Below are 17,731 nucleotides of genomic sequence, written 5' to 3'. Positions count from 1 at the left end.
GTGCTCAGGCCCTAGTTGTCCAAGGTAATCAAGTCCCAAACACTGTAAAAACCAAGGGGGTGAGGAGCCAGCTGGTTAAACCCAGACTGGGCAAGCCCCTGACCTGTCCCCTAACTTTTACTGGAATAGCCTGACTGTTAGTCCCTCAGCCCCAGAGGGGCTGACTCAACCCCAGCCCACTGCTCCAGTGTCCCCGGGGCTCACTGCCGGACCATTGCTCCGTCACAGCTGCTGCTCCTGCATCAGGGCTGATTGCCGCTGCTCCAGCCCCACTGCTGTTCCTGTGGCCTCTGCTCTCCAGCTCCAGGGGGACAGACCCAACCCCAGCTACTGTTTCAGCCCTGGGGCCACTGCTCCAGCAGCTCCAGGGCTGACACCTGCTGCAGCCCTGTCACTGTGGAAGAAGTCCCAGAAAGTCACGCAATCTATGACCTCAGTGACAGAATCCTCTAATTAAAAAGCCTTACCTTTCAAACACAGCTATGGCTACAAATAACCAGAGAGAGTCTGAATAGTTTAGTTCTGTCAATGTAATAAAATAAGGATCTCAAGACATCCAGAGTCTGAAGCGTCTTCTATTCTCAGCACTACCTGTTCTTTGTGAAACAATGTAGGGTGGCTCAGCCATGAGTGCTTGAAGCTCTCTAATCCTTCTAGTTGAGGTGACAGCAACCAGAAAGGATGAGGGTGATCTGGTGTAAAGAGCATACTGAAAGAGGTTCAAAGATGGGCTCCCTAAGATTCAGGATGACAATATCGAGATCCTATCCCAGAACAGGGTCCCTAATGGAGCTGAGGCCCAGTTTGACATGAGCAATTAACTTCTGGAGTGAGGCCTCATTTCTTGTAGGATAGAATTAGGGAGGTAAACATACCATGAGGCTGAAAACAGAACATTTGTGCTAAATAAGTGTACAGGTGAGTAAGCTAGAAAGACAGAATGTCTGAGTCCGCTAAGATAAGAGGGAGAACACCCAGGGAACCATTTACTAACAGGTAAAAGAAGTTAGGAATGTAGAAATGATGTAAAGATCAGCTTGAGCATGATGTACATGGATTGGTTTCTGAAAAGTAACCAAGCCAATCATGAAGCATATGATGCAATAATGTGTAAATGTATATAAAGGAAGAGGTTTTCTGTGCAACTTTGGATGTATAGTGTGACCTATACCCATGCCCTATGTTTGAGTCTGATCAACTCAAGTGTAGCTTTGCTGTATGCCAAATAAAATAACCCGAGTGATGAAATCTGAAGTCGAACTGAGTGTTTTGGATCCCAGAGAACTGGATGAAGTCTTCTCCCACAACTGGACATAGTGTTCTGGATAAGCAGAATTGAAAAAGTCTTGGAGGGAATCCCAATGTACCTGACTGGCAGGTAAGCATGTAACAGGCTCTTGAGGAACCTGGATACAGTTCAGTCAGAGAAGATAAAGCATGATATACTGGAGGATAACAAGTCGAGACTGTCGTAAGGTGGACACTGATGGAGCTGAACAACAGTCTACTTTTAAATGCAGCAAGTAGTAAAGGATCTTTGGTAACAGAAACTGCAATGGGTCTAGATTGTGTTGGGAACCTCCTCCATTTTGAGGCATAAATCTGTCATAGATGTCTTCCGTTCTGTAGAAGAAAATCTCCTGAATCTGCAAGGAGCAGTCTCTTTCAGTGGTACTCCGCCTGCCAACATCTATGCAGTCAGGAACAGACCCACTACGGTCTGCCACAAGTGGTAAGAAGGAACTGAGGCAGGGTTGCATTTATGCCATCACAAGAGAGAACAAGGAGGCACAGGGCACATGCATGGCCCTGACACACACTGCTATTCAAAAAGATTCCAATCTCATGTGCATGAGGTGCAAGCACATCTACAGCAGAATTTTCACCAACACATACCCAAAGTAGAAATTTCAGTTTCACCCTCATTTCAAAATATACTGATGTTAGTGGTTTAACTGTTTCCTTAATTTTGTCATTTATTGCTCATTCTGACCTTAACTCACTGCTGGGGATCATGCAGTGCAAGCTTCAGTATCAAGATCTCATGCTATACATCATAAATTGCACTGCTTAGATACAACAGGGTACTTGACCACAAAGCTAGCTGGTGTATTTAGGGACAACAGATATCAAAACATGTATCTAAATTAACTAATTGGAATTAAGCCACCAGTCTTTTGGCTGATCCTACATTCTAGCCCAGGGGTCCTCAAACTGGGGTTCGGGACCCCTCAGGGGGTTGCAGGCTGTCAACCTCCACCCCAAAGCTTGCTTTGCCTCCAGCATTTATAATGGTGTTAAATATATTAAAAAGTGTTTTTAATTTATAAGGGGGGGGTGTTGCATTCAGAGGCTTGCTATGTGAAAGGGGCCACCAGTAAAAAAGTTTGAGAGCTACTGTTCTAGCCCCAACAAAACTGTTTACTGTGATACTTCAGATATTTTGTATCAATGGTTAATTTTTCTCACCTTTGTTTACATTCCTGAACTTTATGGACCTCTTTAAGAGGTATGATCCGGAGAGGTTCCTTTTCCTGCAAAAAAAGGAAAAAGGTTTCAGTGGATTAATTTCTTTCAAGATTCAAATAATCAGGATTTTGTTACTCAGAACTGATTAGCAATAACAGAGAGATACAGGGAGACTTCCAAGGCAGTGATTCATTATTGCTTGCTCCAGCTAAGACTTTGTTCATTCTCATAAGCATTGAGCTCCTCCACAAATTCTAGGGCATGAAAGCATTATGAATCTTTTTTTTTTTTTAATTATTTGGAACTTTGTGTAGCTACCTATTATACTCAACTGATAAGGTCCAAGAGAATCTCCATGATTTAAGCCACCTCTTTCTTTCCAAAGCATGGCACAGTAATCATAGAATCAGAATCGTAGGCCCCAAAGGGACCTCGAGAGGTCATCTAGTCCAATCCCCTGCACTCATAGCAGGACTAAATACAATCTAGACCATCCCTGAAAGGCGTTTGTTTAGCATGCTATTAAAAATCTCCAATGTTGTGGAATCTCCATCATCCCCAAGCAATTTATTCCAGTGCTTGTAGTTACCTTGACAGTTAGGAAGTTTCTCCTAATGTACAACCTAACCCACCCTTGCTGCAATTTAAGCCCATTGCTTCTTGTCCTATCCTCATAGGTTAAGGAGAACAATTTTTCTCTCTCCTCATTATAACATTTTGTGCACCTGAAAACTTATGTCCCTCCTCAGTCTTCTCTTCTCCAGACTAAACAAACCCAATCTTCCCTCGGAGGTCATGTTTTCTAGACCTCTTTCCTAGACTTTTTTTGTTTCTCTTCTCTGGGCTCTCTCCAATTTGTCCACATCTTTCTGGAAATGTGGCAGCCAGAACTGGACACAATACTCCAGTTGAGGCCTAATCAATGTGGAGTAGAACGGAAAAGAATTACTTCTAATATCTTGCTTACAACACTCCTGCAAATACATCCCAGAATGATGTTCGTGTTTTTTGCAACAGTGTTACACTGTTGACTCATACTTAGATTGTGATCCACTATGAACCCACATCCTTTTCTGCAGTACTCCTTCCTAGGCTGCCATTTCTCATTTTGTATGTGTGCAACAGATTGTTGCTTCTTAAGTGGAGTACTTTGCATTTGTCCTTATTTCATCCTATTTACTTCAGTCCATTTCTCTAATATATGTAGGTCTATTTCCTGAATATTTAAATAAACCTTAGCACTGGCCTTTCAACTTCCAGTTTCATGTGCCACCATGTGGCTGTTGGGGGGAATAGGAAAGTTTATCTCTGCTTACCTGAAATTTTATTTTTAAATACCAAGGTTACTTATAGGTATTTCTGACAACTTGCAGCTTCAAGGAAGAACAAGATCTGTCTCTCATTGGCAGCAGGGGAACGCCTTACCTCCTGAAGTTACCTTCAGTAAGAAATTGCACAGCCAGGATGATTCAAATCTACTTTCCCTAAATTATAGACTGTTAACTGCACTTTGAGGAAAAGCACAATGATTTCTCCTACAGAGAATTGTTAATTCCATTTAATAACACAACACCCAAATCCTGGGATGCTAATTCCCATTCCTTCTCTGTTCAGGATGACCCATTTGTCTACAGAGAGGGCTGGATCTGTTAACCTCAAAAGAAAGGAAATTTTCAGGTAGCACAGACAAGTTCTCTTATTCTTTGTGCTAACGCCCACAGATCTATTACAATGGAAATTTCATAGAAATGTGCCTCCACAGTGGTGGGAAGCAGGATCTTTCGTTAAATATTGGCATCTGAAACAAATAAAATATCCCCTCCATCTTCCCCTGGGCACTAAGGCATGAAGCAGATTTCTACCTTTTCACAATCAACCTGTGGAACTCGTTGCCAGAGGATGTTAAGGCCAAGACTACAACAGAGTTCAAAAAAGAACTAGATAAGTTCATGGAGACTATTGGCCAAGATGGGCAGGAATGGTGTCCCTAGCCTCTCTTTGCCAGAAGCTGGGAATGAGTGACAGGGAATGGATCACTTGTTGATTCCCTCTGGGGCACGTGGCACTGGCCACTATCAGAAGACAAGATACTGGGCTAAATGGACCTTTGGTCTGACCCAGTATGGCTGTTCTTATGTTCTTACCAAAATAAAGAAAATGGCATTGGCTATGACTGGATGACCAATATGTGCAAAATTTGGTGAACTTGCATATTAATGGCTGTGTGGCAGTCTAGTTGACTGCAATACAGTACTACTCTACCCTGAGAAAGTCACTGCTCCTGAACACTGGACTTTGATGCTCAATCAAAAGAGGAATATTTCTTGGCTGAGTGAGATTCAAAGGCCATGCTTAATGATCTTGCAGGGCTGGAATAAGGTTGATGTCCACTAATTAAACATTTAATGTTAGGCCTTGTACAAAACTTCCTTTTCATGAACATGCTGAGAATATTATACTACAGCACCTTGACATTTTGCTCAGTCACACACTTACAAATTCATAATAAAGCCCTCCAAGAAGAACTCATGGCTATGCTTCACTGTTTTAAAATGGTAGTTAAACTGTGGACTTTGCCCCAGACAGTAGAATATATTGATTTGTTTACATTTGTTTTGGGATCCACGAGAGCAATAATCACTTATTTACTGTTTGTATTAATCACAGTGCCTATAAGCCCTCGTCATGAACCAGAACCCCCTTGAGAGACACATGATGCATACAGAAGAAAAAGTCCCTGCCCCAACAAGCTCACGCTTCTTCCAAGGGTTTATTTTAAACATCTTTGGTCCTAGATGGAGGACTGATTTTGCAATAGCAGATCTCTATGAGAGCTGAAGATGCCACTTGTTTTCCTTTACCGATACCATCTGCTAATCTTCCAAGATGAAACCTAGCACTTGATTGTATTCAATGTCAGCCCAGGCCTATGACTGACTTTTCTGGAACCACGCATCTGTCCTGAATCCAAGATACTTCAGGAACCATTTCAATGTGTTTACTTCAGCTTTCTCTGTGTACGTAATCCTTATCTCTTCCCAGATAATTTCTCTGATAAGTGAATTTCCTTCCTCCATAATGCCAATATTATTGCTGCCATGATCCTGGAGAGACACCCTGGCAGCACATGTAATTTCAAAAGGTAATAACTGATTATGGGAAGAGAAAAAGGCTGCTAGACAGCTGTAAAACATAAATGAGTTGTCTGAAGATGGTAAAATGGAAATTCTTTGAAGACAAGCCTCCTATAGAAATTTACTTAGGCGTTTCATGCAGGGCCCTGCTCTGTTTGTCCCCAATCCTCTGAGGCTAGAAATAGAAATGAGGAGCAGGTTGTAATGTGCCAATCTCAAGTAGATGGATGATTTAATTCTTATCATGGCTTTTCCATAAGTTACTCAGACTGGGAATAGGACAAAGATATTCGTGCAATTCTTGTACAACTCCATGAGTACCTCCTTTGGGCATACGGAAGTTACTTACCTTATTGTGGAGTTCTTTGAGATGCATGGTCCACATCTGTATTCCACTGTAAAGTATAAGTGTATGCCATGTACCTGAGACCAGAGAAATCTTGCAAGTAGTCTCCAGCGTTCCACCTGTGCCCCTGCACCAAAGATATAAGGGGTCGGGCAGATCGACTACCTCTTCAGTTCCATCTCTACCATGAATCTTGTCATATTCCAAAGCAGAGGGAAATACAGATAGGGACCACACTTCTCAAAGAACTCCAGTTAAAACTTCCCTTTCTTCTTCGAGTGCTGGTCCCTATGTTTTATTTCGCCACAGGTGACTGACAAGCAATACTAAGGGAGGAGAAGGATGCAAAGCTCCATGCATAGTATAGCTGCTTGTAGAACCACTGTCCCGAAGGATGAGTCAGCAGAGGAGCCTTGAACCAAGGCATAATCTCATGAACGTACGGATGGAACTTCATGTGGCTGCCCCGCAAATATCCAGCAGAGGCACCTCTTGAAGTGATGCTATTGAGGCTCCCTGTGTACATGTGGAGGACGAAGCTTTGTCAACTTACAGTAGATCCACTTAGAGACTCTCAGAGAATATAGGTTGTCCTTGTACTCGTTCTATGGCAATAACGATGAACAGTCTGGGTTTGTTTCTGATCTGTTTCATTCTCTGCAGGTAAAATGCCAATGCTCATCTCACGCAGAGGGAATGAAGTCGCCTCTCCTCAGAGACATGGGGCCATACACAGTAGCATTGTTTGTGAAAGCATGTGGGGGCCCTTAGGGTGTCATAACAGTTCACTGTTTCTTTTTGATTAATCTGATGCCACCTGAGAGTTTTCATGCCAAAAAGGAAAGGGGCCTAGGTACCTGCCTGAACTTGGCTGCCTGTGAAGGGGCCTGTAGAGTGACAAGACCACTCTTACAGGTAAATATGTCCCCTCGTTAGAAATGCTAAGTTCCTGATCACCAGGGAAAACACCCACATTTATGTCTGGTAGGGATCCCAACCTGATGATGGGAACAGTCGGATACCATCCCAAGCTTTTAGGTGCGACAGGAAGAGCCAAACCCCCTTCAGTACACCTTCCCAGGATGAATGAAGGATACATTGCAGTAAGTTTGCCAAGGGCGGCTGCAGACCTCCTCAGCATAGTTTCACAATATTCTGTACATCTCTGCCTGAAAGAGTCTATACTTCTAACTTAAGTTCTCTCTAAGCTGCATGGCTGTGCAGCTGCCTATTAAGCCCCGTGCAGGGGCTCAGGGCCCACCAGGGGAGAGGCACCCCTGACTTGCCACAACCAGGGGAAAGGCACCCTTCCCTGGCCCAGCCCAGGCCCGCCAGCCCCAGCATGGACCTGTCCAGCGGGGAGAGGCGCTTCCCCCAAGGCCCGTCGGCTAGTGGTGCCCCTCCCTCGGCCCAGCCCAGCCAGAACTGCCGAGGCTAGAGAGAGGCACCTCTCCTCCAGCCCCGAGCTGCTGTGGCAAGAGAGGGCTGGGGGGGGTCCTCTCTCCACACTGCAGCCCCGGGGCAGCCTGCACCCAACACACCTCATCTCCAGCCCCATCCCAGAGCCTGCACCCCAACCCTCTGTCCCAGCCCTGAGCCCCCTCCCACATGTCGAACCCCTTGACCCCACCCCCACTACATTAATTTTGTTATGTGCACTAATATGAAGGTGATGTGTCACACATCACCTCCATACTGTTGCACATAAAATTCATTCCGCAGATGGATGTAAAAAGTTAGAGGGAACATGGCTTCTGATCTGGACCACTGAGCTTTGTGGGTATGTGCGCATGCATGGCTAGAGGAAAAAGCATGTTTATGATGAGGTCTTTTCAGGACTGACCTGCCCTGCTGAACTCCATGAAGGTGAGCAAGGGAACCAGGCACTGAGTATTAACCGCACTGCTGCACTTTATGAAGGCGAGCAGGGGAAAATGCGATGATTCATTTCCCCTTCAGGAGCTTGTCCCATAATCATGCTGGGGGAGTGGGCAGAGGGTTTCAGAGCTACCCTCGCCTGCAGGCATCGCCCCGCAGCACCCATTGTCCGGGAACAGGGAACCGCGGCCAATAGGAGCTTCGGGAGTGGTGCCTGCAGGCAAGGACAGCGCACAGCAGAGCCGCCTGCCCAACCCCATCTCCAGGAGCCACTGCCAGACATGCTGGCCACTTCCAGAAGCGGCAGACAGGGAACCTTCCTTAGCCCCTCTGCGTGCCGCTGCCACCCCGGAGCCACTCGAGGTAAACAGCGCTGGGCCAGAGCCCGCACCCCAAACCTCTCCTGCATCCTGCACTCCAACCCCCTGCCCTGAGCCCCCTAACTCCTTCCCTGAACTTCCTTGCCGCACCCCAACCCCTTGCCAAGTGCCCTCCTGCACCCCATGCCCCTCCTGCACCTCAATCCCTTGCCCTGAGGCCCTTCCTGCACACCCCCCACACACCCTGCACTCCCAACCCCCTGCCCCAGCCCTACATTCATGGCCCTTGGGCCAAAAAGTTTGCCCATCCCTGTTCTAGACAGTACTCTGCTACTAGCACAATTTAAAGACCAGCCAACAGAACTTAAAAATTCATATGTTTTGAAATTGGCCCATATATACTAATTACTACTATTATTTCAAATCTTTATTCAGTTAGATATTTGTATGCAAACAGGATGTTTGTTTCTTAGCTGCATACCTTGAATTTGCTATTGACAAAGGCCATGTGAAGGAGGGAGAGGAAGCCAGGAGGAACTGTGCAGCTATGCAGGGAAGCATAAATACAGCAATGTGCTTCTTTTAACATTTGCTTGGACTCTCTATTTCACAATCAGCATTTCTTAAGACAATCATTTATACTCAAGTGAGCATCCACCAAGCATGAGAGGAACAAAATACTGATGCAAAACGAGTGACAATTGTTGTGCATATTTAGAAGTTCGTTCTATTCGTTATTATTCCTTACTGGAAATCAATCCTCCACAACACCGTATCAGTCCCCAGAGCAGCAGATTGCGAGGTCAGAGAATTAACTTCCAAAGAGAAATCATTAACAGATGACCTATTTTCATAAATTTTTTTTTACTGAAAATATAGAACAGAATTACAGAAAGTTACAAAAGCAGCACAGCACTTTTTCAGACACCCAAGTAGATCATCAAGAAACCTTCAGTGTGTATTTTTGAAATTTACTTCCAGACATCTTCTGAAAGCAATATAACACATCTGGGAACATACCTGTTCAGATTTGAAATAGCCTATTGTATTTTCATCTAACTGGAAGTATCTTCTCTTCCAGTTCTTCATCTATTAAAAGGAAAAAAAGAAAATATTATAATCCAAGCAATACACGATTCCCTTTAATTTTCACTCAGTCTAGCTAGGTTTTTTGAAAAATACATCAGTCAACTACATTAGCAGTTACATGGAAGCTGCATTTTCCAATTTTTATTTTTGTAATTCCTTTTAGCAATTCCTACTAAAGTTATTGGATATTTCTTAAACTGCCACAATTCTATTTCCAATTATTCCTATTCATAGGAATCTTGTTTCCTACATTCATTACTCTAGATTATTTTAAAACCACATATCCTGCTCTCCAAAGTCTAAGATTTAATTTCACAAGAATTACACTTGGAAAGATTTGAAGTTACAGGTTTTCTTAAGGATCACAGTGCCGCAAAGTCTGTGAAATCTGCAGTATGGTAATCCAATAACTCAGCATTCTGTAGAAAATGGCAAAAAATGTTTAGATGCTTCTTTGGAAACTAGAGAGAACAGAAAGAAGGTATCTGGGGAAAATTTAGGAAACTACAATCCTATACAGGACACATTACCACTGATTAAGTGAGGTCCATATTCCTTGATTTAGGGAATCTGTACCAAAAGTGCTGCAGACAGTTCTGAAATATGCCCTTTGTCTCTGACATTTTACATGCAGCTGGCATGGATCAAATGTGTATTTTATTCTTTTATACTTCATATGCATCAAATGACCTGGAGTAACAAATGAGATTAAAGTGATAAGATTACTTGCATGGAAAACTGGGATAAGGGTAAACAGAGTGAGACAAAAAATAGAAAGACATGAAGAGCTCTGTGTAAGATTGAAAGCTTCTCTTAGTGAAAGAGACATGTTGGTCCATTACAGGGTATTACTTCATCCACCTTGTCTCTAATATCCTGGGACCAATACGGCTACAACAACTCTGCAAATATGAATAGGCCAGAAATATACCTTATTCTGTTCAGTACAGAGAATATAAAGAAAATTAGGGACAAAGAATATGCCACCAGTCAATTATGAAGACAGTAGGCAGGAAAGTACACTGGATGGTGGTGGTGAAGAAAGGATGTATTTCTATTAGATAGTGCTTAAACTATGAGTAAAAAAGAACTAAAACATTTGCATATAAACTGGTATATCAAAAAGTAAAATGTTTAATATAACATACGGGTTTATAGAATATCATAGAATATCAGGGTTGGAAGGGACCTCAGGAGGTCATCTAGTCCAACCCCCTGCTCAAAGCAGGACCAATTCCCAACTAAATCATCCCAGCCAGGGCTTTGTCAAGACTGACCCTAAAAACCTCTAAGGAAGAAGATTCCACCACCTCCCTAGGTAACCCATTCCAGTACTTCACCACTCTGAGTGAAAAAGTTTTTCCTAATATCCAACCTAAACCTCCCCCACTGCAACTTGAGACCATTACTCCTTGTTCTGTTATCAGGTACCACTGACAACAGTCTAGATCCATACTCTTTGGAACCCCCTTTCAGGTAGTTGAAAACAGCTATCAAATCCCCCCTCATTCTTCTCTTCTGCAGACTAAACAATCCCAGTTCCCTCAGTCCCTCCTCATAAGTCAGTGCTCCAGCCCCCTAATCATTTTTGCTGCCCTCCGCTGTACTCTTTCCAATTTTTCCACATCCTTCTTGTAATGTGGGGCCCAAAACTGGACACAGTATTCCAGATGAGGCCTTACCAATGTCAAATAGAGGGGAATGATCACATCCCTCGATCTGCTGGCAATGCCCCTACTTATACAGCCCAAAATGCCGTTAGCCTTCTTGGCAACAAGGGCACACTGTTGACTCATATCCAGCTTTCGTCCACTGTAACCCTTAGCTCCTTTTCTGCAGAACTACTTCCTAGCCATTCGGTCCCTAGTCTGTAACAGTGAATGGGATTCTTCCGTCCTAAGTGCAGGACTCCGCACTTGTCCTTGTTGAACCTCATCATGTTTCTTTTGGCCCAGTCCTCTAATTTGTCTAGGTCCCCCTGTATCCTATCCCTACCCTCCAGTGTATCTACCACGCCTCTAAGTTTAGTGTCATCTGCAAACTTGCTGAGAGTGCAGTCTACACCATCCTCCAGATCATTAATGAAGATATTGAACAAAACACACTCTTCCACTAATAATGTGATATTGGCTTAATATTTTTTTTTACTTAGACTGCTTAAACAGTATCGCCTCATATTTTAATAATTTTGCCAGTACTCATGTACTACAAAGGCAATTTAGCCATGCATTTATGCAGCCTATAAGTCAGCAAATTTCCACTGTTATTGTAAGTTGCACACCTAATATGGACTGTGTTGTACATAGTTCACTGAATACTTTTCATATTACATCACTCTAATGTATTTCTGCTTTATGTCAGAATTCAAGATGTTTACACATCTCAATTAGAAAATCAGTTTTGTACATAGTGTTTGAGAAACAAGATAATGTAAATACTAATATAATGCGCACGCACACACAAGAGCAGGCAAAGTTTTCACACAACTCTGACATTCTGATTTGAGTCTAACCATGCAACTTAAGCATCATTTTAACTTATTTTTGTGAGGCATTTCTTCAGTGTCCTTCTGAAATAAAAAGGAGGAACAAGTTCATAGGAGCAGCCATACTGGGTCAGACCAATGGTCCAATCTAGTTCATTCTCCTGTCTCCTACAGTGGCCAATACCAGAGTTTCGGAGAGAGTGTACAGAACAGGGTAGCTGGAGTGATTCAACCCTGTCTTTTCCTCCCAGCTTCTGGTAGTCAGAAGTTTAGGGTTGCCCTGAGCATGGAGTTACAGCCATAACCATCTTGTTTAATAGGCATTGATGGCCCTATCCTCCATGAACTTATCTAATTCCTTTTTGAACCAAATTATACTTTTGGCCATCACACTCTCCCCATGGCAATGAGTTCCACAGGTTCCTCTTGTTTGTATTAGACCTACTGCCTATTCTTTTCATTGGGTGACCCTTAGTTTTTGTATTGTGGGAAAATAACACTTCTCTATTAACTTTTTCCACATCTTTCATATTTTATAGACCTCTATCATATCCCCCCTTAGTCATCTCTTTTCTAAGTTGAACAACTCTAATCTTTTCAGTCTCTCTCCAAATGAAAGTCATTCTATACCCTTGGTCATTTTTGTTGCCCTTCTCTGAATCTTATTTTTTATCCCTTTCCTAATAGTCCACAACATTGTTAGCTTTTTAAAGCACTGCTGCACACTGAGCTGAAGTTTTCTGAGAACTACCCATGGTAACTCCAGGATCCCTTTCCTGAGTGGTAACAGCTAATTTAGAACCCATCATTATATACATGTAGCTGCGATTATTTGCAATGTGCATTACTTCGCACTTATCAACGCAGAATTTCATCTGCCATTTTGTTGCCCAATCACCCAGTCTTGTGAGATCCCTTTATAGCCCTTCACAGTCAGCTTTGGACTTAACTATATTGAATAATGTTGTATCATATGCCACTTCACTGTTCACTCCCTTTTCTGATCATGAATGAATACATTAACAGTACAGGTCCCAATACAGATATTTGGGGGATCCTACTGTTCACTCACCTCTCTCCATTGTGAGAACTGCCCATTTATTCCTACCCTTTGTTTACTATCTTTTAACTAGTTACCGATCCATGAGAGACCTTCCTTCTTAACCCATGACAATTTAGCATCTGTGAGAACCTTTGGTGAAGGGCCTTATCCAAGACTTTCTGAAAATCATAGTACTCCAACTGGATCATCCTTGTCTACATGTCTGTTCATACCCTCAAAGAATTCTAATAGGTTGGTGAGGCATGACTTCCCTTTACAAAAGCTGTGTTAAACACGATTTGTTAGGGAAGAGTTATCTATATGTCCGATAATTTTGTTCTTTGCTATAGTTTCTACCAATCTGCCTGGAACTCATGTTAGACTCACCGCCTGTAATCATTAGAACTGCCTCTAGAGTCCTTTTTAAAAATCAGCATTAGCTACTTTCCAGTCCAGAGACTTGTTTCTGAAATGGGTTATATACTACACCGGGGTAGGCAACCTATGGCATGCGTGCCAAAGGCGGCACACGAGCTGATTTTCAGTGGCACTCACACTGCCCAGGTCCTGGCCACCCATCTGGGGGGGGGGGGCTCTGCATTTTAATTTAATTTGAAACGAAGCTTCTTAATTTTAAAAACCTTATTTACTTTACATACAACAATAGTTTAGTTATATATTATAGACTTATAGAAAGAGACCTTCTAAAAACGTTAACATGTATTACTGGCACGCAAAACCTTAAATCAGAGTGAATAAATGAAGACTCGGCACACCACTTCTGAAAGGTTGCCGACCACTGTACTACACAGTTAGTAGAGCTGAAATTTCATGTTTGAGTTCCATCAGAACTCTTGGGTGAATACCATCTGCTCCTGGTGACTTAATGTTTAGTTTATCAGTTAGTTCTAAAACATCTTCTATTGACATCAATGTGGGACAGTACTTCAGATCTATCAACCATAAAGGATAGGTCCAATATGGGTATTTCCCCTACAACCTCTGCAGTTAAGATTGACAGAAACAATCAATTTACTTTTTCTGCAATGGCCTTATCTTCCTTGAGTGTTCTTTAACAGCTTGCCTGTCTAGCGGCCCTCCTGCTTCTGATGATAAAAAGTTTCATGCTCCCAGACTTCAATGTTGTGAGTTTGCAGAGCTTTGAATAGAGCACATGCTAAATCCTTTAATCTCGAACTGTTTGGCTAGACACCAATCTCCTGCACATTTTTGGACTTGCACAATTTCTCCTCTAAATCTCATAGAACGCCTAAAAACTTTCCCTAACCACTTCACACTTTATAAATCCTGCACACAGTAAACTCTTGCTTCAGTCCAAGTACCTTCCGTACACTTTTCATTACAAAAAGATAGCTGCACATGCTCATGCCAAAAAGAGCATCCCTTAATTATACACTTAGCCTAAAACCCATGTGCAGCAATGTTTTCCTCTCCAAAAGGTCTCAAATTTTAACCTAATACAAAAACATGCGGAAGCACCAAAAAACCCCACAAAAGTTGAAAGAATACCAATAGAGAGATAAAACGCATATTACTACTACTGAAGAATCATCCATTTGATAAAATTCTAACTGCCCTTAATATTTTAACAACATTAGTGTTATTTGGTAAAAACCAAAAATCAGTATCAATTGATCTCAGTATAATACAGAAAGTAACTGCAATAACTTTTGGGCCTCTGTTCTTCAGAAGAGGAATGCATTATTCTCCAAATCACTTACCACAGCGCCTTGTTTAACACAATAGCCAGCTTTGATAACAGCATTGTCTGGGGGAGTTTTAGCACTAAAGTAAGGAAGGTGGCTTTGTGACCGTTTCAAGTAATTTCTGTCACCTCCTTCCCCACATTCATTTAATTCTTCTCTCTAGAATGAAGGAGAGAAAGGTTCAGGATGTTCAGCATTTGCTCTAAAGCCCAGTGATATAAGAACAGAAAATGAAAGTGTATTCAGTTCCCTAAATTTGGTATTTGGTCCACCCTGTGCCCACAAACCCCATCTCTGATTTGTTTAGAAGCACCAGATACTTGACACTGCAGTATAGCAGTAATATCAATGTGACAATTATCTACATAAGGCCTACTGGAGTACTCCAGGAACTGCTCAAAAGTACACAGTTTGAAAACAGATTATAAACGTATTAAAACAGATAAAGCAATTAAAAATAGTATGTTGAAGACCTAAGAAACAAAATCTTTACTCCTTTTTAAAAAAGTTAATCCATGGAGTGACTTTGTTTAGGAGCAGAGCAGTCTAGATAATTCCAGTACTATGATTAGGGCCAGTCATGCAAGTCGTCAGAACCACCAATCCCCCAGTGTGACCCAAGAGGATAAAATAGTACACAGGGTGTCAAACTCAGTAGAATTACTGTGTATCTACTTTTAGATACAACCATTACTAACTTTTTATTTTACATCAGGTTTCTAGCACACCATTTATAAAAATCTTGGCTTTCTGAGCCAATCAGTATCTTTCCTTTCTCCGTTGCAAAATGCAAAAACAAGTATACCAGTGAACTTCAGTAATCGACTAACTTGAACAACTTTGACATTGCCAATGCCAGAAACTCATTTCACGTCAAGAAATTCAAACTCATATAGGGGGTCTAATTCTTGGAAGTAAAAGAGTCAACACTTAAAAGTATAATCTTTCATACAGTCACAGAAAAGTAAAACAGTCGAATGGACACCTAGATACCATATCAGGTAAATATTTAAAAAGCAAGCTTATGAGAGTATGAGTCTTCTGGATGAGGATGGATGGGGTTGACAAATTTATTATTGATAAAATAAATGTATGTCACAGTATCCTGACAAGACAGACACATAGCACAACTCTTCCACTAATAACATTTCCTTACTTGTTATGAAGCATTACCTGAGTAGGTGTAATGATGGGAACACCACCAACAATTTCTGTTCTGTAAGACACTTGTTTCTTTCCACCCGGATTTTCAACTTGGCGATTTGGGTTATCAGGTTGACACAGCAGATCAGACTGCTTTGGTACCTGAAAAGTTAGACATGATGAATAATTTGATGTTTTCCCCTGTCTTAATGCTAAAAATAAAGCTGGTAGTCCCCATGCTCAGGTACCTAAAAAACCTTAGTTATTATTCAAGCACTCACATTCAGTCTCCAGAAGGATTTCTACAGCTAGTTTTTAATTCTAGAGAAATCTCAATAGGTAACTGTTTGCAACAGATTTGTGTTAGACATCAGAAGAAAACTGATCTGTGATTAAGACACTTGACTGTGACTCAGGAGATCGGGGTTCACATTCCAGCTCTGCCACAAACTCCCTGCCTAATCTTCAGCAAGTCAGTTTCTCTGTGCCACAATTTCTCATCTGTAAAGTAGAAATAGTTTCTCCCACCTTGACATTTAGCTCTTTGGGGCTAGGATTCTTACTATATGTCTGAACAATGCTTAGTACAATGGGACCGCAAACCTAGTTGGTCACTAGGTACTACTGTAATGCAAAGAGTTACTATTCATACAAAGCTATAGTGTCAATGTTTGACAAATGTCTTTGCTGCTTGATGCAGCATTCTCACCCAAAATGTAATGCTTAGCATGAAGATATTTAATTACTATGAAACAATATGAACTTAACTGAAACTTTGCTTTAAGTTTAATATCTGGAGCAAGGTGAAAAAAGTTATCCATACTGTTCAAACTGCTTTATAGAATGACAAGATACAGATTTGTACTTCAATGCAAAATCTTCAGGGCTAAAGAATGCAATGGTTAATAATCATTAATGTGGAACTTTGGGGAGAGGGGTGTACAAATTGCAAAACGAGTTTGACAACAGGATCCAAAGATTAGTATTTCACTGCAACTTAAGACACATTAAGAACTATATGCAGCCCTTATGCAAGTTACTCAACTTGATACACTACTGTAAGAAATCTCTGGACATTAGCTCACCCTGAAGCAAAAATTGGCACTATTTCATCAAGGAAGGGCGATAAAGGGTGAGGTATGCTATAGGAGCTACACAAAAGGTAAATGGGACTATGCTGAGTAATACCACTTACCTCTTCATTTGCTCTGAGTACTGATGGGGTAGATCACTGTATCACAGGAGCACCAAAGAAAGAAAATAGGAGATCTAGTATTTTCCAAAACAAACAGGAAGTGCTGAGGGAACTAACTTTTAGGAACAATCTCTAAAAGGTGTCTGAAACTGACATCCAACCTTCGCAAAACAGGGTTATCTGGTGAAACAATGTTCAGGTAGTACCTTTGAGAAATACCTGAAGTAAAAGCAGTTAATGTTCCACCTTAGCCATTTTCAAATATGGCTATGTTTATCCCAGTTTGCTGGAATCAAAAAGTTCTAAACCATCTGCTCCAGCCCCCAGGCCCAAAAAAATCTTGAGAGCTTTGTTACTTCACAGAAAATCAAGTCATTAATGGTTGCAAAATAAGCATCTATTTATTTGATAATCGGGAGAAGCAGCTATTCCTTTTCTTCTTCACCTTGTTTGACTGTGCTCCTTGTGGCTCAGTAGAAGCTGCAGTCATGATGGTGCCTCTGCATCTGAATTGTCTCCCACAAGCATCTGAAAATAAGCCCTCTGGCAAAGTCTCATATCAAGACCAAGTATTTAAAGGTTTTTAATATTTGAATGCTTTTGAATAGGTCAGTCTGCTAAAGCTGAGCTAAAAGGTGCAGGCTCTTCAGGAGCTTGATTCTGTCTGTTCTTGAGTTTGTGCCAAATCTGAAAACTGAATGGTTTTCTATCCTTGGAAGCAATACAAATGCATCTTATTTCAAAAGGTAACATCTTTATGACTTGGATTAGCCTGCTTTCAGACAAATCAAAACCCCAAAACAAGAGTCAACAAGGTCCTATTTAGGAAAGGCAGAGCAGTCCAAAAATATCAGATGTATGGCTGATGTAATAGATTCAATATTGTATGTCTTGGTCTGGAGT

At 41.7% G+C, this 17,731-nt stretch overlaps 1 protein-coding gene across 4 annotated transcripts in view; it reads right to left on the bottom strand.

Annotated features, from left to right (window-relative positions):
- Positions 1–17,731, bottom strand: part of PLEKHA1 (pleckstrin homology domain containing A1) — an 87,436-nt gene that overhangs the window by 13,319 nt on the left and 56,386 nt on the right. For all 4 annotated transcript variants that reach the window (XM_039481392.1, XM_039481393.1, XM_039481390.1 and 1 more), the window contains exons 6-9: positions 15,664–15,795; positions 14,506–14,649; positions 9,168–9,236; positions 2,470–2,534 (exon numbers count right to left, since the gene is read on the bottom strand). In XM_039481392.1, coding sequence (XP_039337326.1) covers positions 2,470–2,534; positions 9,168–9,236; positions 14,506–14,649; positions 15,664–15,795 — 410 coding nt within the window. The remainder of the gene's footprint in view (positions 1–2,469; positions 2,535–9,167; positions 9,237–14,505; positions 14,650–15,663; positions 15,796–17,731) is intronic.

This window comes from Mauremys reevesii, linkage group 7 (assembly GCF_016161935.1).
Source record: "Mauremys reevesii isolate NIE-2019 linkage group 7, ASM1616193v1, whole genome shotgun sequence".
NCBI lineage: Eukaryota > Metazoa > Chordata > Testudines > Geoemydidae > Mauremys > Mauremys reevesii.
Note: the sequence above shows the minus strand (reverse complement) of the source record. Positions and strands in the feature narration are given on the sequence as shown.